The following is a 22705-nucleotide window of genomic DNA, read 5'->3' on the forward strand; positions in this document are numbered from 1 at the left end:
ATAAATCTACAATAAAGTATTTTTTGGGATGCAAATGTCTTCAGTAATTTCCTGTAAGCCTTAAGAGGACTTTACACAACTGTTGTTTTCTATTGGGGTGCAAAAAGTGAATCCCACACTGCCATCTACTGGTACACTCCTGGAAATGTGACTTTCTGTGCAGATTTTTAGGCACAGCATCTTTAAGATTTATTAGAGCAGTTGCTGAAGGCCATGACTAAAATGGCCATATAGTCGATCCATTTATTTTCTAAAGGCCTGTTCAGGGTCACAGGGTTGCTGGAGCACACCCAGATGCTGCCGGGCGAAGGCGGCGGACACTCTGTACAGATCATCCGTCACTGCAGGTTCATTCGGTCAATCCCCCAAATCACATTTTTTGAGCTCGTAAGAAAAAAACAGTCATAATTAAGAAGAAAATGTTTCTAGTCATGACGTAATGAATTAAACAATATACAGGGCAGATTGAAAAGTACTCAGCAGCGATTTGCACTTCTGTACCAACTAAAAGAATATTTAAAAAAAAAAACAGAAAACAGCTGAAGTGATAACAAATGTTAGGGAGCATTGCAAAACAAAAATAACAAAAATCTAAAATCAGATTTAACCTTAAAAAACTGAACCCAAGTAAGTCTGAGCCTGACATTTGATATTAGTTTGATATCAGCATTCCACTGAAAAAAGGGAAACTTTGTGGCTTAAATTAGTTGGAAAAGTTCTTGTGCGGAATAAAAAGCTTTACAGAGACTCACAGCTGCTGAAAAAAAAAGAAAAAGAAAAAATTTCAAATCACGTTTAAAAAAAAGAAAAATTTCCTTTAAAGCCTCAGGTTGAAGAAAAATCTTCTTTCAACCAAAAAGGGCAGATCTGACCTTCAATCTGACGATCAAACCTGATGACAAATTAGACAAGAGCCCCTTAAGAGACCATAAAGTGCTGTTTGACACCCAGTCTAGGTTTCAAAAACTGTTTTCAGTTAAAAGTTTCAAATTAAACAAAATCAGCTCTTAAGAGAGTTTGCAGCTCTTCCCTCTTTAATCATCAGTCACATTTTCCTAACCCTGCAGCAGTGAAAACTAAAATTATGGCTGGAAATCTGAGACAAATTATACAAAAGAAGATAATCGTGATCATCCTCAATTAGAGAGGCATGTTTGAGGATGATCAGGTACAGCTATGTTTTTTAATGAATGCATTTGAGCAGACGGGTGTCCACGACAAGTGCTGGACGTCAAAATGTGAGTTTGTTTGCTAGCGGTGTTTGGCATAAAGGCTTTCCTTTATATGCACTGTATGCATATCCATCTTTGCAAAAGTTTGAATGTTGTTTGTTTTCGTGCATACACACTGAGGCCGGCTCTAGGATACTGTCATTAACCCTTGTGCTATCTTAGATGACCCCCCCCCACCCCCCTTACATTGACATGTTCTCCCTACCGTGACAAAGGTGGATAAAGGTGGAAAAGATTTCATGTAATCCATGGACACCAGTGAAGATCACAAATCATTGAAGAAAAAAGGTTCAGAACACTGTCTTGTGGGTCTAGATGACCCAACTCCCAACGTTAAAGTGCCTAGGATAGCACAAGGGTTAAATGGGCGGCACCGACACGGAGCCAAAGCCGGAGCCTCAGAGATCAAGTTGTCTTATTTCCGGGTTGGAAAAAAGTTCAGGAAAATAACTAATATTTAATAAAAAAAGGTGTTTTTTAGAGTTCCAAAGGTAATATATTTTCATATACATGGATATTGTTTACTATAAAAGGCTTTAGAATAGCATGATATAGGCCCTTTACTGAAGCTTAACCCGAGAAACATTTCTGAGTAATTCTTTTTCAGAATTCTTTATTCTTTATGAACTTTAAACCTGATAAAGCAGGCATGTTCAAAATCCGGCCCAAATATCATTTGGATTGCAGGCTTCTGCATGTCATAAAATCAATAATGCATTTTCTAAAAACTGTGTTGACGACTTCTTGATTGTGGTTGGCTAAAATGTGTTTTAAATCGTTGCAAACTGTGACACTCTGTCATTTCTGTGAAACTTTCTAGCTCATTTCAAAAATGTCATGTGTAAATACAAAAGAAAAGTTGGCCTTGAGGACCACCACTTCCAGGAGGAGTGGATATTGGCTTTTTTTTTCAGTGAAATATCAAACAGTGTCTGCCAAAGATGCCACGAGACTGTGGCAGTTTTCGAGGAGTTCTGAATCAAGAGGCAGACGAGACATGCTCACCACGACAAGCAAACTGGGAATTAACAGTGCCACAAATGGTAAAAATTGATAGTAATTTTGGTAAAAACAAATTCAGATGTTTTCTGTTTTGCGTGTTAAAACATTAAATGCATGCCACTGCAATTCAATGTACATTAAATAGTTGATTTGCATTCAGTTTTATTGAAGTTGTTGAAAAACGGCCATGCCAAATGGTAGGCCCTCGAACCTTTTCACCTCACCTTTGCTAAACGTTTGAACACCCATGTGCTAAAGATGAGCACTCCATACTTCTGGTTCTGATGCATTCAGTACACCATCTTCACTCCTCAGTCTATTCTCACACTATGCACACATGAAACGTATTAAGCTGTTGGCTGTGTTTCGAGCAAAAACTGGAGTTTGTTTCCTAATATTAACAGATGAGGCTTCTATCATGGATCCTGAATCTGGAGGTAGGACTGCAGATGAAAGCAGACCCCCACTTAGGTTTAACAGGGACAGTCAGCATGGGGGGCGGGGGGGGGGGGGGGGGGGTGTTACAGTAGCTGTTTGTGTGCAGATTAACTCACTGAATTGTGTCTGTGTGAGGATTTAATTCCACTGAGTGGTGTAAGCCACAAAATGCTTTTCTGATCTTGGGCTGCACAGCTTGCTCTTTAACTCCCATTTGTTCGATTTACAGAGATTACCCATTAATTACACCCGTGCATGTGCGTGTGCACAGAGAGTGTGGAGTTCGACTGCGGTGATTACAAGAGCGGGAGCTGAGGCAGCACGGACACCCGCTCTGCTCTCACAGCTGTTAAAGGAAACGCAGGTTTGAGCTCATTGCAAAATCCCACCTCAGAGCTGGGGAGGGTTAGCACCTGACAGACAAGCTGACTAAAGCTTAGACTTCATAGAAAGTCAAGAGTGGAAACTTCATAACTGTCTTTGCAGAATTTCAAACGTGTGAAAGAGCGACTAAACCCAAACATGTTACAGGGCAACATATATCAACAAGTCGGCTGTGACAGTGCAACACCACGCAGACATAATAAAGAGGTAATAATCACATTTGCATAGAATCACATACATTTGGACAAAAAAATCTCACAGTTGAGTCAGAATTTAGCTTCATTTGTGGGAAAAACATCTGAACAAGGTTCTGCTGGTGAATCCATTTTGGGGTTATGGGGTTGCTGGAACCCATCCAAACTACTGGGCGAAGGCGGCCCTGGACAGTTTACCATTGTGTTGCAGAGACACACAATCACACATATGGGTAATTTAACCTATAAAACATGTCTTTGGAGTGTGGGAGGAAGCTGGAGTGCCTGGAGAAAACCCACGCAGGCACAAGGAGAACATGTAAACTCCACACAGAAAGGACTCTGCCTGTTTTTGAACCAGAGCAGAGCGTACAGCCCCTCACGACCCCAAGCTTGGAGCTGTCCAGCCGTACAGTTTTGAGCCAGAATCCAGCTCAGACGAGGAAGATGAAGACGTTAGTGGATTTTTTTGTCTGCAAGTGGATGCATGAGAACGGAGCAGAGCAGGAAGTAGGGCACTTTTTCGTCTGCTCCTGATTCCTCACAATTTGAAAGACGAATCTTCTTTCTAAATGTCCTCCATCATGAGAAAATTGCAACAAGAACATGTTAAAAACACGATTTTCATTGGTGCGGGTCTTTAAAATCAAGAGATGTGCAAAGAGGACGCATCAAGATCTGACTGAAGTTGTCAAAGCCCAGAACTTCTGAAATAATGTTCATTGGAATAGATTAGTTTAAATTAAATTATTGTGATACCACAACAGTGGACAAGTTTGAGATAAACCAAGGCAACATTCCAGAAGAGAACCTTATACCAACTACAAGGTATGGAGATGGAAGTACAATGGTTTGGGGCTGCACCTGTGGCTGCACTTGCCCTCACTGGGGAAAGGTGCTCTACCCTGGTGTCAGATTTGTTAAGTGTATATTGATTTTCAAGTATTTCTAGCGTTTATTGTTGGGATTTGCTTCATTTATAGTTCTACTTTCAACTGTTTGACATTGATGGAAGTAATTTAGAATTTTCAGCTGCTAAAGGTGTTTCAAAAATACTTAAAACACAGTTGGGACCTTTGTTTTTAAAAATCCTAAATTAAAATTGCTGGATTACCATTTATCAGATTTTTAAATTGGTCAATAATCCTTATTACAGAAAATGATTAAAAAATGTGAAAAGGCTTCCTCATAGTGGGAGTGAATCTGTGGGCGTCTGCCTCCCTCTAGAGGGCAGAAGACAGTGATAAATGAGAAGTCTGCACAGTCCATGCTCAGCACTTCATTAATTTCTAATCTGAACCATATCTCAGGATTATTAATCCCTGCAGTGTCCCAAAGTCTCTCTGAGAAAAGTCCCGTAAAAAAGACAAGAGGTTGAGAATGAAACTTGTATTTATTGTTCAAATTCACCAAAAAGTTTTCTGCATAACTACATCCATCAGTGTTCACTGGCGCCACCATGACCTCCTCCACGCCCAGGTGGCGATTGTGTGACATCATCAGCGCAGCCGCGGTGTCACAGTGTCCTGTTGTGACTCTAATGGCTGAAAGACCCCCTTCCCCTCCCTCAGAGTAAAGCATTAAATGTCAACTTCGATCATCAGGTTCTCATACATTTTTTGTCCATAAAAACCCAAAAAAAAGGATCCGCCTAAATAAAATCCGTGTTTTCCCTCCGAAGACGCCGATGCGAATCATCTGCAATGACATCAATGACAAAAACACCAAAAGCACTGTGTGAGCGCCCAAAAGAAAGCAGCGTCTGTTTTTGATTCTTTCCATTATTCCACGCTCGGAAACTGAAAGAACACAGCCTCACTTCTTTCTGCAAAAACACTCTCCAATGAGAGCTTCAAATATTCCCTCTAATCTTTATACATATAAGGAGCTGTTATTTTGAAATTACTGAGGTCAATAATTAAACACAGCTTGAAAATATCAGTTTCATGACAGCGAGAAGCTGCTTTTGATCCCAATTAAACCAAAAGTGACATCAAAGTGGTTTTTAGATGACATTATGCTCATAATGTGTCACTTTCACAGCAATTATGATTAAAAAAAGTTTTAAAAAAGCTACAACAGAATGTCAGACTTCTTTTGCACCAGTGAATACAAAGCATATTTCAGAAACAGCCTCCTACATTTCTGCAAGGAGCTTCCTTTATTTTACTCTGTTATATTAGAAGACTGATTTGGATTATTTAGGGTTTCTCCCTTTTTTCACAATATTCCAGGAAGCAAATGTTCTTTGATACTATTTCTGTCCACAATAAGAGCAACTCTTCCTAAAGCTTTTGCTTTTTATTAAAAGTTTCCCTCTAATTCCCACATCTGTACTGTACCTGTTTATTTGCAATAACTCTACTCTGTGCCTCAGGATTTCATATAAACTCTCATTTAGTGCCATTTCATTTGACACGGTACTGTAATTTCCTGTTGCCGTTAACATATATGGCTATAATCTCCTGAATCAAATCTCATCAGTGTGCTCACAGAATCCCAGCGTTCCTCAAGAGAAATGGGGGCAAATACATAATAGAGCTCTCTTACTGCTAAAAAATAAAAATAAAACATTGCAGTATTTTGACTATTATGGCTATCAGCATCACTGAAATATTATGGATGCTGTGAATGCAGAGCTCCATCCAACTGTCTTTGTTGCAGCAGGTACAGCTCATCCTTCAGGAGAGAAACAGTCAGAGCGTTCTTCAAAAGCAAAATGGCGTCAGAATGACGTCCCCCTCCCAGAATCCTTGCATAAAACTCTTCGTTAAATCATCTGCTATGTACAATGATACATGGAGTCAGTATATTTTTTGGCCCGTCTGTGCCCGACGAGTCCCTCATTAAGACGATAAAATTAACAGAAAAAAAAAAAGTTTCTCAAACAGTACAATACAAGTAAAAAACAAGAGTTGACCTCGGCGCCTCTCCGAATCGCACACTTTCAGCTGCCGAGTTCAACTGATGATCAACCGAGACTGAGACCAAGTCTTGACTTAGGTACAGATCTGATCAAGAGAAAAGTTGTTTTTCAAAGAATTAAAATGCCATCAGAACCAAACACACAACTAGACCACCAACTTTTTGCTCTTCAGAGAACGTCAAGCTTTTCTTTTTTTTTTTGCCTTGAATCACTGTGAGCGTAATGAAAACACTCACTTTTTTATACAGTAAACCATTGATAATGCACAAAAATAAAAAAACAAACAGAAGCACATAAATATTCAAAAACTAAAACAAAGACAGCTCAAGACGATTTTTTTTTCTTATTTTTGTTCCGTACTTAAGTTTAAAATACACACATTTACCAGTTGGAGAAGGTTTATATATGAATCTGGATTCATCAAAAAACTAAAACAAACCACAGTTTGAAGTCAGTTCAGCTTTCCTGGCTTCCTGGTAGACCAGAGGAAGTCCAGGCCAGTCCAAAGAAGGAAGAGATTGCTGGCCATGGCTGGGGCACCACTGTTCTCATAACTGTGTCATGGTGTGCTGGGCAGACGGCAGTTTTCTGTCATTGGAGCAGAGAGCTCGTCACAATCTGCTGTACCCTCCCTGTCCGTCCAGGTTTTTTAGGGAGGTGCGGCTCAGTCCAGCTGTGTGAGGGGCCTCTGGCTGTACAGTGACGGTCGTTACACCGAGAACTATGGCTGGGCATCTCGGGGGTCAGGGAGGTGTTCAGAGCGCAGGAGGTTTGTGGAAGGAGAGATGCGAGGATCTGCATTGTTTGGGAGGGCGGTGAAGATGGGGGCAGCAGGGAGGTGGTGAAGAGCACCAGACAGACCTGCACACAAAACCAGGAAAAACATGACAAGCCAGCCAAGAAACACCGCCTGTGTTCAATCTGTTGATCTCTTTGAATCAAAAATTGCTTTTCGGATGAGCGTCCAGTTTGTTAACTTGCAGTAACACAAGCAAACTGCAAATGACAAAACTGCAAAGCAAATGACAAAACAACTTCTTTTTTTTTATAAGGAGGAAAATGGCAAAAAAAAGCATTTAATATTAAGTCTTTCAAAACACTGTTGCCATGCCAACTCTCCTATGCTTTATCAGCAAACGGTAACTAGAGCTTTGTTTTTTCATACTAAATTGCTGTTCTTTTGTGATGAAATATCACTGTTTGTGAACGTTCTGAAATTCTACTTAGTTTTGGACTGAAACTTAAATGTTGTTTTTTTTTACTTTTTGGTAGCAATTTATGCGACAGTTAATAAAAAAAAAACAATATTCTATCAAAAAACAAAAAAAAAAGTATTTAAGGAATTGCAAACTCAATTTTTCTCCCCCATTTTTCCACCTAGATGCAAATTGGCACATAATAAATTAACATATAATAATATAATTCTATCTATCTATCTATCTATCTATCTATCTATCTATCTATCTATCTATCTATCTATCTATCTATCTATCTATCTATCTATCTATCTATCTATCTATCTATCTATCTATCTATCTATCTATATATATATAAAACATAAATAAAACATGTCTGAGCTTATTTGATGATCAGGTTTGAGGTGTTGAGATTAGGGGACCCACCAGGCTACAGAATGTTTGGTGCGGCAGGCTGCGACTTCAGCAGATGGTCTCCAGGTGACGTGAGTTCTGTGGAGAGAAGAAGACCTGCTTCACTCGCTGCTCACTGTGTTTTTGGGGCATCATCAGTAATGTGTTGCTCACAGGTGTGTCGTTCCACTGGCGCGGCAGGTCTTCAGGCTCAGGAGGGTAGGACATCCAAGAGGGGCTCCGGTAGGATGAAGGCGGAGACATGACAAAGTAGTCTGAGTAACCCGGACGATTGGCTGATATCGCGTAGACGGCTGTTATCGGGTTTCCTGTACGATGCAGTAAAGGTGGAGTTATCCTCTTTGCTCTTAACTGGATCTCTTTGACACTCTGATGTGTCTTTACCTGAGAAGGTGCTCACAGACTGGTCGACGGTGACAGCAGGGAACGGCGTCCGGGAGAGCGGCAGGTAGGGGGCGCCGTTGTGCTGCTGGGCCTGCAGGTCTGATGCCTCGGATACACGAGGCTTCAGATCAGGAGTGGAGCTGTTGTGGAGAAGAAACACAGATGTTCACCAACTGACTCTTTACTGTGGTGGTCAAACACAGGAAACAAAGACATGAATGAGGAGTCTTAAAACTTCTTAAAGTAATCTGTGGAAATTATAAATCAGCAAGATAAAAGATTCTGAATGAGGCACTCAGCCCCACTAAGATCACGAAAGTCTGAAGAACATTCAGGAATTTCAAACTTTTAAAACCACTTCCTGTTTTACAGTAAGAAACTTTCAGAGGTCCAATCTGCTCCATTTTTGTCATTTTTCCATCCAAGTTACACATTTACAAAATGATTCTACATAAATAAATAAACAAGTATATGTATACATTTTTTGATTTTTTTGTAATTTTAAGATTTTTGGCAGACTAAGAAAATGTCATAGTTTAAAAAAATGAACAGTTGTTATCTTAAATTCTGCCTCCTGTGCTAAGGTCAGTGTTCATCCTCAGACTGATCTCATTTCTTCTTCTCTGCACAGTAACCTGCATTATGGCGACTGTAGGGGCTACCCACATATGGAAAAAGAGTGAAAGACAGATGAGGTTGCTGACAAATCTTATGACCATATTAAACAGAGCACATCAAAGCAGCAGAATGCATACCATAGCACTATTACCATATTACTCTTCCTCCCTGGAGCCACGGATGAGCTTATGTGCACTGATTCTCCACTAACATGGAACTAACATGCACAAATACAGGCAAAAAGTAAACCGAAGTAACATTTTGTAAATCAAATAAAAAAATTATCCTCAAAATGAATCCTAAAACGTTTCCATCATCATCGTTTAGTTTCCCAGCTTGTCCCCTAGATGGCGAACTTGTCACTTCCTGCAGATCGCAGGTCTCTGCAGAGCTTCTGTGGGCAGCAACAGTGCATGCAGAAACACAGCGCATGCTAAAACATAATGAATACAAAACGAGAATGCGCACGGTTCACGCAGAAACACAACATGCAGATAAAGAGTCCACGGAAAGGCAGCACAGAAATGTGCAAGATGCTTGTTTTGCATGATGCAAAGGAGCATATGGACCTGAAGAAGTGAAGTGAGTCGCGTCAAATCATGCTGATAAATGTTCCCCTAATCTCCACTCATCACTGTGTACACAGAGTAAACCCAGTCCTCTGCTGCTCAGAAACGGTTTTAAATCTAGTGTGAGATCATTTCCTGTCAGTTGCTGCAGATCATGTGACTCATCAATTTATTTATAAAGTAAAGATGATGTTTTTCTCGTCAGAACAGAGTGTTCTTCCTCGTGTTCTTGCTTGTTCCGAACCCTAGCCCAGTTTAATGGATGCGTCTGTCTCTATGTCTGAGTGTGTGTTACCACTGCAATGTGGTCCCAGGTGGCGGTACGGGCCTGGACGGGATGAGTGGTGGGGGAGAACCGATGCCCATGTCAGGAAGCTGAGTGAACCGGAAACCCTGTGGAGACCACAAGTGTCATTTAAATCCTTTTTGGAGTGTCAGGTCTAAGTAAAATGAGCACAGGAGATGAAACAACCTCAGCTAGAACAATGAATCAATAAAACAACATCTGACACAAGAGGCTGCAGCTTTATTAGATAACTTGCAGTTCAGGTATCAGTATCAATCTTTCAGGAACAAGTAAAAGTTATATTGTCTCGTAAGCAGAAAGAGTTTTTTTTATTACCTATAATATTCAAATAACATTCAAAAGATTTAAATCATCAAGATAACTATCAATATTTACATTTTAGTCCTTTGTGACGGTGTGGAGAAATTCCAGCATCCACAGTTATTTCAAGTCCAAACGTTTAACTGATTGAGGAAATTCTCAACACACAACCACCACCATGTTTGATGTACTTTTTCTGTAATGCTGTTAGTTCGACTCTAGAGAGACAATCCAGGAAGCATGTTTAAACTACCCTGATTTTAACCCTGAACTCTGGCTGAAATACGCCTGAACTTGCTTACTTGGGATATGTCGGTTCCAAAAGACCAGATTTGAGTTAGTGTAATTACGCTCGACTAGGTAACCCTGGGTTAATGTGCGTGCACGGCAATAACATAAAAACATTTTCAATGGATTGCCGATTTCCGAAGTCACCATGGAAACGCGTGGAGAAAAAATGAGAGCGCTTTACTCCAGTGAGACGGAGTCTGAGATTTTAACGACGGCGTATGAAGATTATACGCCCATCAAAAAAGTAATACGGCTGCATCATCAGCAAAAGAAAGAGTTTTTGCTTGGACAAAAATAACGGACAAAGTAAATTAATCAGTTTCTATTTCATTTCCATTTTCATTGTGACACATGTATATATGTATATATATAAAACTTATCCAACTTATAAAACTTAAATGAATTGATTCATTTGGTAACAAATAATTGAGTTACATGTATTTAACCTAATTTCTTAAATCTGTCCATCTCAATAATCGTTTATACAACTCAAATTTACATATTTATCTAACTAAATGTCTTATTACTCCAATTCAATTAAACCTTAATTTATTGTACTTCTTGAACTCTCACGTGTCTACGTTTGAGGCCACAGATATACTCATTTTTATAACATTAAAATGAATGATGCAGTGTGGATTTGCATGATAAGAAATGTATGCATTTTTTCTGACTCTTCAGTTCTTGCAACATATTGCTGCAGTAGTGTTGCTAAATAGACTCATCTTCCCTTCCCTGCCTCTCACTCATGGTGCAGTAAGATATTAAACATAGTAGGACAAATAACTAGGCAAAACACTAAACACATTTGGTCAAAAATCCACACTTGAAACCAAATCCGTCCAGACAGACAAAAGGAATGGTATCCCACAATTCTTTGCGGTGCCGATCTAACAGCAGCACTAAAGTTACACCTACTTAATTGAATTATTTTAATTAAAGTAAAATAACTGTCTGAAAACTACGTGTTGTTTTTAAGCTGACTTATCTAAAAAAATAAAGATTTATCTTAACTGAAGCAAATAATCAAGTTAGATCAATCTAAATAAGTTTATCTTTCCAACATCCATATGTGGTATTATCTCTCTCTCATGGTGGAAAAAGTATTATCTGAGCTTCTTCATCCACTAAGTCCTCTTCAAATGGACACGCCATGCTGCTTCACCTCTCTGAAAGCAAACTAACCTTCAACTAAACCTGCTCCAGACCAGGTTATGTTCAGAGCATGAGTTGCTATGGCAACTTGACATACCCTGAAACATACCTCAGTATTGGAACCAAAAGCCGAGGTTATCAACTTCCTTAGCCTCAAACTTACCGTGGTAACTAGCATAACCTGCTTTTTGGAATACCCCCCAGATGTTTTTGTCAAACGAGAGATTAGTTTGTAATCTTGTTCTGCAGTGAGTTTTTTTTGTTTTTCCATATGCCTCATATATAGAAAAACAAAAAAAAACTCACTGCAGAACAAGCTTTTATTTGACTTTTATTTGAGGCCTGCAGTTCTTTTAGTGTACCTCTTGCTTCTTCATTGATGTCCTGAATTAATCTGTGTCTGTTGTTGTTCTCTTGGGAAGATGTCCTACTTTTTAGGTTTTCTCTAAAAGCAGATAGGTGTGTTGTTGTTTTATCACATGTTATTATGAGTCCTGAGCTCAAGCAATAATTTTATTTCAAGCTGAAACATGTCAGTAATTGTTTCATTTCTTTAGATACAACTTTGAATTATCAAATTATTTTTCAGCCATGTTTAGCTCATTTTAAATTCAGTTTTGGCAAGATGGGGGGGATTCGTTTTTCCACATGTTTCCAGGCTGCTTTGGGAAAGGGATTTCCTATCAGAATTCAGCCAAAGAGTTGTAATATTTACTTACATTTATTGTTTGACATGCTGCATTATCTGCATCTTGCCTTTCTATTTGTATTGACCCTTGTAATTTTAACTTGAATTTTAATTTATCTTGTCTTTTTTTCTATGGAAGTTTTATTAACAAACTCGATTTTTTTAAAAGGTGTAACCCATTTTTAAAATGAAAATAAACAAAAACAGGAAGACAGCAAAAAGTTTATAGCATGGAATAATCTCAAAAAGTATGAATACCACTCTGGTACCTGTGCCTGTACTTTTACTTCTAGAGAAAAAAAGGTTTTAACCAAAATATTTCATACCAGTAATTGAATATGTTGTACTTAATAAATGTGGTGTCTCAGCCAGTCTTCCTAAACTAAAAGCTTAAATAACTGCTCCACTGCAGTACATATACACTGCAGTCACAGAGCAGTTAAGAGAGTTCTACCTAAATTAATCTGAGATCCAGGTCTCAGCTGACTTTTTATCTGGTTTTTAACTTTCCCAGATCTGATACAGATTTAGTTGAAGAGTGTCTGATGTCTTAAACAATTGCTTCAAAAGAGACAAAAACTTATTTTAATTGATTTGTGATTGGAAGTTGGGGGAACAGAATTTGAGCAAACAAATTTGAAACAATAATAAGTTGTTTCGTTAAGAAAAGTTGTGGGAAATTATAATCTTACAAAACAAACTTTGTGATTTAAAGACATCAGAGACTTCTGACTCTTCCTGATCGACAGATTTAAACCAATAAAAATGATCCAGTCATTTTAATTTGATACTGACATGCAACTTTTTATCAATGCTACTGTGGGACTTAATTTAAGCAACTTGAAGACAAACATCTACATACAGATGGACTGAGTGAACTCAACCTCGGCTCCTAAATTCAACCTTTATTTGCTCATATTAGAACAGGAAAACACAGTTTAGTTTTCTGAGATGTGCAGGGATCAGTTGTGGTGCAAAAATAAGAGTAAAGAAAGTAGAAACTTTTTTATTTTAATTTAAAAAATAAAAGACATTTTTTAGGATAATTATATATTTTTTATTTTATTTTTTATTTATTTTTTTACATTTAAAGATTTAGATTTTTTGGGGATATCTTAACTCCTTACTGGTTTAGGCAGACTGCACTGGTGCATGTCCTCAAAGCCTAAGCTCCTCTGCCTGCCTCCACAGGGGTGGTTCATGGTCCCCGGGGCGCTCGTCACTCCGTCGCTGTAATGGCTGCTGTGGGACGGATTGTAGGCGCTGTGGGCGTGGTGGAGATGATGGCGGTGACTTTTGCGGGAGGAAAAATATTTAGAAAAGAAAAAATAATAAAAATACGTTTGTCTTTCTCATAAAGGAAAACACAACAAGGTTGTGTGAACAATTCCAAGTAATTATTTCTGCTTAAAAAAATTAAATCAAATGAAAAAACAGTTCATAGAAAGACAAGGTCACTTTTAAAATCCTCAGGTTATTTTTCTGAGTCTCTTTCAACTTATGTCTATGTTCTTGCATTATCTTGTCTTGGGACTAGGGATGTGATTAGCATTGTTGATATACTGCAAGAAGTAAATCCCAAATTACTAAAATTGGGGAAAAAATCCTTTAAAAAAGCAACAAAAAAAAGCGACAATGGGGTAAAAGAAATCCTGTTTTAACAAAATGTCACTAAGACATTTTTTCTCAAGCAAGACTTATTTTGCTGTTAAAAAACTTTGTTGATAAGATTGTTTTTTCTGCAAAACAGAAAAGAACAATAATTAATCTTAAAACGAGGGTCTTTTGACTTTAAGATTCAGTAATTGCAGTGTACAATCTGGAATACTAACATCTATCACTGTATAGATGTTCATGACTGTGCATTGTCCTTATAAAAATGATTAATAGATAATACAATACCAAAGGAGAAGCAATAGCCTATTATAAGCAAAGCAAAATATACATTCTTTAAGGTTAAATATAACCCCCTCAAAGACTAATTCCTTTTTCTTTTTGTGGAGATTAAGTTAGCTCTCTGTCTGTGTCTTAGTTTTGCAAAGCGAAACAACTTCAAAAGTTCTGAAAAAACTGTCTAGTTTTAATTTACACTTTGGAGTTGGGACTACATGTTTAGATCAAACACAGAGACAAAAACGGCAGCAATTTAAAAAACGATGATGAAAACACTAAAGAATTGAGGAAAATCAGTAAATCTGTGTTAGGACTTTAGAGGAAAATGCCCCCACAGTATTTTAGAACTGAAGTAATGCTGTCAGGAAATATGTCGTACACTACTGTGAGACTGGAACTATTATAATAGGAATCATTTCTTTAAGCTGCTGCCAAAAGTGGCTTTACAAGCTACTGAATCATTTGGATTGTTCCAACTCCTTTCTGCAGCATGGCTTTTTGTGTATGCTATATTTTATTCATCTATTTTTAAATAATCTTGGACAGTTTTTGTATCTTCTAGATGTATTAAATAAAACATGGGCTTACTTTTTATGCTAACCCGATCCATTCCAGGTCAAAATGTAAAACCTTGGGTCCAAAAGAGGCTGTGCTTTCTTCTGCACATGGCTGCACACATATCAGCTCATTCGGTTTTTCATTTTCTCTCAGTTCATTGTGCCCAGTGGAGCAATGATGTTCCAACTGTAGATTTATTCTGCTTTTTGAGGAACAGCTGGGGAGTGGGATGTGTGCTCTTCAAGTCTGAGCTCAAACTGTGAACCAGCAGACCTTTCTCTCTTTCATTCCCCGCACACACCACTGCAAATGATGCAGATGTGAAAAGAGAAACTTTTTATTCAGAAATATTTACTTTGTTGGAGGCGAGGGGGGGTCGTGGTCCGGAGGCGCCAGGCTGAAGGCGTTGCCTAGCAACATGTGCATCTGTGAGCGGACCTCGTTAATGGATGGCTGCGAGCTTAGTGTGGAGGAGTCTGAGCCGCGGTGAGCTTTCACCCCGATGCTGCTGTTCCCGGTTCCGGTGGATCCACCTCCGTAACCCAGGGAGCTCATCAGCCGGTCCATGTTGGTCTCCTCAAATGGTTCTGGTTCACCCTGCGGAGGAAGCAAACATGCTTGGTTAACGAGTGGCTTCATTAGGCGTCCCAACGGGTTCGAGAAATAAATAAATAATCATATTTTCAAACTGCTGTCTCTGTGTCGGTTACAGGTCATGTGATCAATAATCGTCTCTTAGAGCTGTGGATCAACCTTGAAATAGAGTTAAAAGAGAATATTTTCCAGTTCTGACGGCACAATTTTGCTGTTGCCAAGGCAACAGTGTGGAACCTACTATTGTAGACGCACACTGTAAGCATCTTCACTTGTAGCATTAGATATAAAGTGAAGGTTAGCTGCTCTTGAACATTTTTGTAACATCTGGTGCTGAAAAAGTCCCAAACAAGTTTGTTTTTAGATGAAAGTATATTTCTTTAAACCTCAGAATTCTCACCATGACATCGTCACATAGTATTGACAGCTTTAAAGCTGTATAATTACCGTAATTTCCAGACTATAGAGCGCACTTGATTATAAGGTAACTATGGTGCACTGGGGTTCTGTCCTCTTTTCTCATCTCCTTCTACCCCTCCTCTCTTCTCTATTTTTGATCATTATTCATCATTTAGTTCTCCATGCCTCTGTTTGGTGCAGTGCGATTCATGTATTGTCCCTCTTCCCCCTGCTTCCAGACTCCAGTTGGCTCATCCGTGCTCCTGTTCCTGACCGTTTACCTCGTCTCTGCTACTGCTCCTACACTTGGCTGTGGATCCTGCCTCTGGCTCGTCTCTGCTCTGTACTTGACCGTGTACCTCGTCTCTGCTCCTGCTCCTACACCTGGCTGTGGTTCCTGTCTCAGGCTCGACTCGCGCCCATGAGTGTCCCCCCAACCACGGCTGGATGAAGCTCGTCTGCTGGACTTTAAATATGTAGTTGTAGCGTTAGATAAGTTAATTCTTCTCTAAGAGTTCTGGTAACTCGCCTGTCCGTCCTGGGGGAGGATCCCTCCTTCATGTGGGCACCCCTGAGGTATCTTCGTTTTTTCCGGAATCCGGTTTTTTTAGGAGTTTTTCCTTACCGCGAAGGGGGGTCTAAGGGCAGGGATGCCAGTATAGCTTAGTCAGTTTGTTAGTTCATTTTAGTATTTTCCCATTGAACTCTTTGTATTCATGATCCTTTTGAGTTCATGTTTTACTTCGAAGCCCATCGAGACGACTGTTGTTGTGATTTTGGGCTATACAAATAAAATTGAATTGAATAAGCCGCACCCATTTCATTTTTAAAGGATAAAACATTTTCTACATACAAAAGCCGCATGTGCCCACTTTGAAACATGTGTTGTAGAATGAGTATGTGTATGTGCTGAAACCATGCGCCCTGTGTGTAAGAAAGAGGGGACAGCACGTCCGAATTGACTTAATTTGTTTGGAGCCGTTAGTAAGCCATTTTCTATGGGTAACGCCATACTCGCTCGGTCCAGTTCTCTTATACAGTCAATGGTCTAGTTAAACTCCAACCGAACGTCCTTCTGCCTCCAGACAGCAGCACTGCACTCACCGTTAAACCCTGAATCTAAAAAAACCAAGGTTTCTGAAACGTCCCTTTTCCAATCATGGCATCCTTCTGTAACCATAAAGCTGCCATATTATGTCCACTTTCAGAAAGGCCAGAGTTGCTAAAGTGACATTATGTGTGAGGTTTTTTTTGCCATTGAGAAGAATTCAATGATGCCTTTTCTGTCTTTATTGTCACAGAGCAGGTCATTCATATTACAAGACGTAAACACACAAATAAAGATACAACATCTGAGAGGCAAGGACACCTCATCTGCTTCAATGCTTCACAATGCGACCTATGACGTTGGCTAAAAAACTACAAAAAGCAAAAGTGATTGGAAGTCTATAACCACAGTGTCCTCTCCATCCTGATTCAGGTCGTTTGGTGCATTCAGGGATATTACCCGCTATCGACTCTCCCATCTGAATCCATGAAAAGGCCATAATCATATTCAAACTCATTGACATTCAACCAAGCAGAACGGTCGCTGTGACTATAGAGCACTAGGGATGCAGCAGGAGAAGATTTCAATCCCTCTGCCCCATTATATCTCTCCTTTACATTTTACCCTGCAAGTCTTTTGTCTTTCTTTTTCATCTGATTCTTTCTTTATCGATGCTTGGTGCAGATTTACAAAGTTCAGCAACTGGTAGTTTGCTAATCCCTTAAGTATCTTCTAAAAGTCGGAGGACAGTAGAGGAAGGATTAAACGCTCTCAGAACATAATTTTGTTTGACTGACAAAGTGTGAGCGCTTCCCTTCACCCCGAATATCATGTGACCCATTTTATCACTGCTGAGTTTGACTCGGTGTGTCAAAGGTTGGACCTGAGCTAGTATTTTACGGTTGGTGACAGAATCTGACTTCAAAGTGCTTCATGTTCCTGCTGCAGGGTCTTTTTTAATCCCTTTCACACTAAATGGTTAAATTTCTAAACATGGATCTTGGAGTCTGAAGTTCTTAGCTAAATTACATGATCTCTACCTTTGCTAGAAACACATTTTTACATTATTTTCTTTTGTTCAGAGAACCCACAACCTGCTCAGTTACTCACATCATAGCCGTTGTTTCGGATGCCCCTCCGGGATCTCTCTCTCAGCACCAGCAGATCCATCTCTGTTTCCACTGGGCTCGGGCTGCTCAGGGACTGCCGGCTCCAGTAGGTGGGTTCTCGAGGGTGGGAGTACCTGGTAGCCAAAGAACACACCTCATTAAAGACCCACTGTCATGAAAAAAGTGTGTGTGTGTGTGTGGGGGGGGGGGGGTTGTGTGTTTTGAACATGTTTTTCTCATGCTAGAGGACATACATATAGAAATGTAAGCTTAAAATTGCATTTCTGAGTATTTTTTTGTAATTGTTTTTGTTCTATGCTGTTGAAAAAAGCTTATGGGTGTGATGTAGGAGCAATAATCAACAGGCCACAAGCTCCTTGCTCCACTGCATTCTGATGCATCTATCTGCAGACGACTAGATCCATGCACGTATTTGTTTTCCTCATCTGAGCTGGAATCTGGCTCAAAACTGTATGGCTGCATAGCTCCAATACTGCTCACCATTTTTGTTGCAACGAAATGTTAGGTTGGGGTTTTGAGGTGCTAGCAGGAGAGAGTGTGATCAAAAGGATCGTGGGAAATTGGGGTGAGCTTGGTCTACGCCACCAGTCCCTCAACTCAGAGGTGAATTTCTAATGAACTCCTGTTTTTCTGCAGAAACTATGTCCTAGAAAAAAAACACAGGTTTTTTGATTTTGGATAAAAAACAGTATAATCAAAATTAAAAGACCACTTGAATGATTTTTACAATAGATCAAATGATGATTGGATTGGGACTTTAAAAGCCTTATTGGATCAAAATTTGTGAAAAATAGTGTAACTTTGATATATTTCTGCTACTATATATCTGTGAAAGATCTCAGTGCTCATTTTCTAAGTAAATGTAATCAAACTTTTATTTTAAAAAAAAGACCTTAAATGTAATAAAATAACATTGAATATACCCATTTAGTGCATAAACATATAAAAGTACCAAAAAGGACAGATATTAAAAGAATCATGTGTTCCTGATGTCAGTCACCAAAGCTGTCAGAATAAATCAAGCACCCTGGAGGATAGCCAAACCTTTAAATGATAAAGAGAGCAAGCTCAAACAGATCCTTTGGGTCTTTTTTGAAATGTTACTAAAAGGAATTGTTGTATTTTGTGAGTTGTTTTATTGCTTTCTGCAGTTCCATGGTTCTCAAAGCACACTGTCCTCCTGAGTGCTTTCCATTAAACCTCACTCATGCACACCTGATTCATCCCATGATCAACATTTGCAGGGATTTAATAATCGCGGTCTATAAACAAACCATGATTTATTATTTTTCAAGTATGAACATTTTCAAATATAATGTGAAAAAGCGGAAAACAAGCAAGCAACTTTTTAGTCTTGATTTATTTCCTTGCCATTTTGAGATAACAAAAAATGCTAAAACCAAAGCCTTAGATGGAATGTTCACAGGTAATTGTACTACTTTCTTGTAATTCTCTTCTTAAGATCAGTATTAATTTTCTATTTTAGATTATCTCTCTTTTACGACGGAGTTTTAGGGCCAGTTTACAAAAAAAAAATGTAATTACAACTTTTAAGTCTTAAATTTACGAGTTTTTTTTCCTCTTTTTTTCTTGTAAATTTATGAGAAAAAATCACGTAAATTACTTTTGTCGTAAATTTACGACTTAAAATCTCGTACATTTACGAGAAAAAAGTCTGAGATTATCGAGGAAAAAACACCAAAGTTGTCCGTTTATCTGAGCCTAGCTTGAAGATGAAATATGTGGAGCCTTTTGTGAAGCTTTTTTTATTATTATAGGTTTAAAAAGCAAAAGGATTCGGAACCTTTTGGCGACTCAAAATCAGATTATTTTTAGTGGAGCCAGCTTTTCGGGGTTCGGTGTCAGTAAAGTGGAGTTTCATATGTAAAATAAGGAGCGTAGAGACATGTTTGGGTGACACGTTTTTCCTTTTCGTTCACACAACCTGAAGTTCATTTGTCACCTTACGTCATGAACCTGTCACCTGAAAACCATTGTGGAAGTAAACAGTGTTACATACGCCCCCTCCTCCAGATGAAACTTCCCGTTTCAACATAAAACAATAAAGAGGAATGAAAATAGTCTGTTATATTAGCATTAGAACGTTGAAAATGTCAAAAACTGCTGCTCCTCAGACGGAAGCGTCACACAAACGTAGAGATCTTGTCGTTGGTGAAGGAAGAAAGGATTCAAGTGGACAGCTGCAGGGATACCGATGGCTTCGTCGGCTGCAGAGATACTGCAAACCACCCATCAATAAATAAAACATTAAAAAAATCGTAAATCAAACAAATGAGCTTCCAAACATTTGGAACGTTATCAAAAAAACATTCAGCTCCCCTGTTCAATTGAGTTTAGTCGGTCTGCTCTGCTGCTGTGCAGCGTTCACCTGCTGCTCTGTATGCTCACTTCCACTTTTATCTAGTAAAATTACGAGTTTTTTTTCTCGTAAATCTACAAATTAAAATCTCGTAATTTTCCTTTTTATTCATTTATTTATTGATAGCCCTAAAACTCTGTCAGACTCTTTACAGTGATCCCTATTATTTAAAAAATTAAGAAAACATAATTTTATTCACTAAAACATTATTTTTGCCTTTGATCAAAACTGGAAAATGTCAAAAATTAGTTGAAATCCACTTTGTGGTTAAAGCAATTTTTTGTTATTAAAACAGTGTGTTTATGGATTTAATCATGCCCCAAAGATTACCATGTTAGCAGTGACATTAGTCATTTGCAGTGGTCAGAAGAGAAGTAAAATGTGGTGAGAGAAAATAAAACGGAATCACCTCTTATGACATCCTGCAAAGGACGCCCTCTTCTCCTCAGCGGTCATCGACTTCAGCTCTTTGACTCCACTGTCATGTCGATTGTGTCTGCTTTCACGGTGACTGAAACCGTGGTTGAGGCTCTCAGAAAGAGAAAACTCTCCATAGCCCTTCCTCCTGGCTTTCTGCCGCAGTTTGTTCCTGTAGTGTTCGATGTCCGACTTCTGCTTTAGCCCACTGTGGTTTGCCTGTAAACCAGAAAACTAAATACTCAAATGTCACATTTTTCTATTTCTACTCAAACAGCTAAGAGTTAATGAATGTTTATGTGTCAATTTAATCAATTTAGGCATGTGTGCTTCTCAAATTACCACAAAATTCCAGCAGATGACTTAAGAAAATTAAGAGTATGTAAAGGGTTTCTCGTCCTGATGTTAGATAAGCCCAGGAACAATTTCATATCAGATGCTGTGTCCGCTGTGGAAGGGCAGAGATTCTGAGGTGGATGGGGAATAAGATGTGACGGGCAGAACGAGAGATAGTAGAAGGATAGCAAGAACAGTGTTTGTACCAACAACAGCAAAATTCAATAAGAGTACAATGTGTCCCACAGGGGAAATGATGTTACTGCTGTTGTGAAGGAGAACAGGGACAATAGAAAGAAAAAGACAATAAGGAAACACAGTTTCCCAACAGAGTCATTCTTTTAGATCCATTACTATCCACTAACACAAACACTTGCTCTTAATTTGTAATAACAATTTCACTTAAATGTTAGATTTAAAATAAAATATCAATTATTGAGATTTTATATCTGAGTTTATATGAAAAGGACCCCAGACTGTGTGTGTGTCTCACCTCCCCATTGACAACAACAGAATCCTGACTGCGTGATGAGGGAGAGGCGTAAGAATAAGTCGGCTGGGCCGTCATGGGTTTAATGGTGATGAGGCGGAGAGAGCCCGAGTGTTCTTCATATGGATCTGCGAGGAAAACAGAATTCACTGCAATCATCAAATGCAGTTCATTTTAATGTCAGATGTGGCAATTAACATCTTATCATGTTTCATTTTGAATTGTTGATAAGTTTGGACCATTTAGGACAGGTATTTTACTTTCTTCCTCTTTTTTTGTTTTTTAAAATTCAATTTAATTATTCATCTACCCTTTAGCACGGCAGGCAGGATTTTCTAATCAGAGTTAGAGATTAAAGTGGAAAAACATATATTTTTTAAATTATTGGTCATGTGGGTAATTTGGTAAATGAGGGAAGAATAAATATTTTTCCAGTGTACATTATAATGGTTTTTGAAATGATTAATACATTTTTGATATTCAACGTAACAAGCAAAGACAGCAAGCAAAAACATAAAAAAAAAAATATTTTAAAGTAAAAGCGATAAGAACTTCTAAATTCAAAAGTTTTAAGTCAGAATCTACATTACAGGTTCAAACTGAAGAAGTCAGAATTTTAGTATGATGAATGTAAACCTTGTTTATATGTAAACATTTTTAAAAAGCTAGACCAACGGGCTTTAAGGTCAAGTGTGAAGGCATTGTTTAAATTGAATCGGTTAGTTCAAAAAGGGCCCAAGTCCAAAAGGTTGGTTTATCCAGGAAATGATTTTAATTGCATAGCTTAAATGGAGGCTACACCAAATAATTAATACTTTACCCAGATTTAGCACCAGTTCATAGCTTACAAATGCTATAATATGAAGCACCTCACTTTTATCATTTCAGAGGACTAGCAAACTAAAGTCTCTGGACTTGGGCCCTTCTTGAATTAAACAGGGACAACTAGTGCTGCCATCTATGGGATAAAGCAAAACCCATGCAAGAGAGGCCCAAGGTCCAGGAATTTTGCACTTAATGCATTTTAAATCTCAAGCATAGTCAATTCATTAAAATGGACTTGGGACTTTTTTGTACATAATCAGATAGCTTTTCCCTTGAAGACCATAGAACATATAATATCTCTATTTTGAAAAATTGTGGACTTGGGGCCCCTTTTGAACTAACCGATTCAATTATTTTCTTATGTAGCATAGAGCTTGCATTTTTAATATTCCAAATAGTACATTTTGCCTAAAGATGAATGACTTACTGATAAAGTATTGACCTTGTACAAAAAGAAAGTACATATGCAAAAAAATAAAGCAGGTAATTAATGAATATCCAAAACTGAAAAACCCCTTTTTCTGACTGTACATCAGT

General features: G+C 38.5%; 1 protein-coding gene across 4 annotated transcripts in view; it reads right to left on the bottom strand.

Moving 5' to 3' along the window:
• Window positions 1–4624: 4624 nt before the first annotated feature.
• LOC101162046 (UPF0606 protein KIAA1549L) overlaps window positions 4625–22705 on the bottom strand; it is a 112495-nt gene continuing 94414 nt past the window's right edge. For 3 of the 4 annotated variants that reach the window (XM_023955945.1, XM_023955943.1, XM_023955946.1), the window contains 10 exons: window positions 21347–21471; window positions 20510–20751; window positions 17701–17833; window positions 14905–15146; window positions 13226–13391; window positions 9653–9750; window positions 8171–8310; window positions 7940–8094; window positions 7799–7864; window positions 4625–7037 (listed from right to left, as the gene is read on the bottom strand). In XM_023955945.1, coding sequence (XP_023811713.1) covers window positions 7835–7864; window positions 7940–8094; window positions 8171–8310; window positions 9653–9750; window positions 13226–13391; window positions 14905–15146; window positions 17701–17833; window positions 20510–20751; window positions 21347–21471 — 1331 coding nt within the window. In that variant the 3' untranslated portion in view covers window positions 4625–7037; window positions 7799–7834. The remainder of the gene's footprint in view (window positions 7038–7798; window positions 7865–7939; window positions 8095–8170; window positions 8311–9652; window positions 9751–13225; window positions 13392–14904; window positions 15147–17700; window positions 17834–20509; window positions 20752–21346; window positions 21472–22705) is intronic. The other variant, XM_023955944.1, reaches the window with a different exon arrangement.

Source organism: Oryzias latipes, chromosome 6 (genome assembly GCF_002234675.1).
Source record: "Oryzias latipes chromosome 6, ASM223467v1".
In the NCBI taxonomy this organism is placed as follows: domain Eukaryota; kingdom Metazoa; phylum Chordata; class Actinopteri; order Beloniformes; family Adrianichthyidae; genus Oryzias; species Oryzias latipes.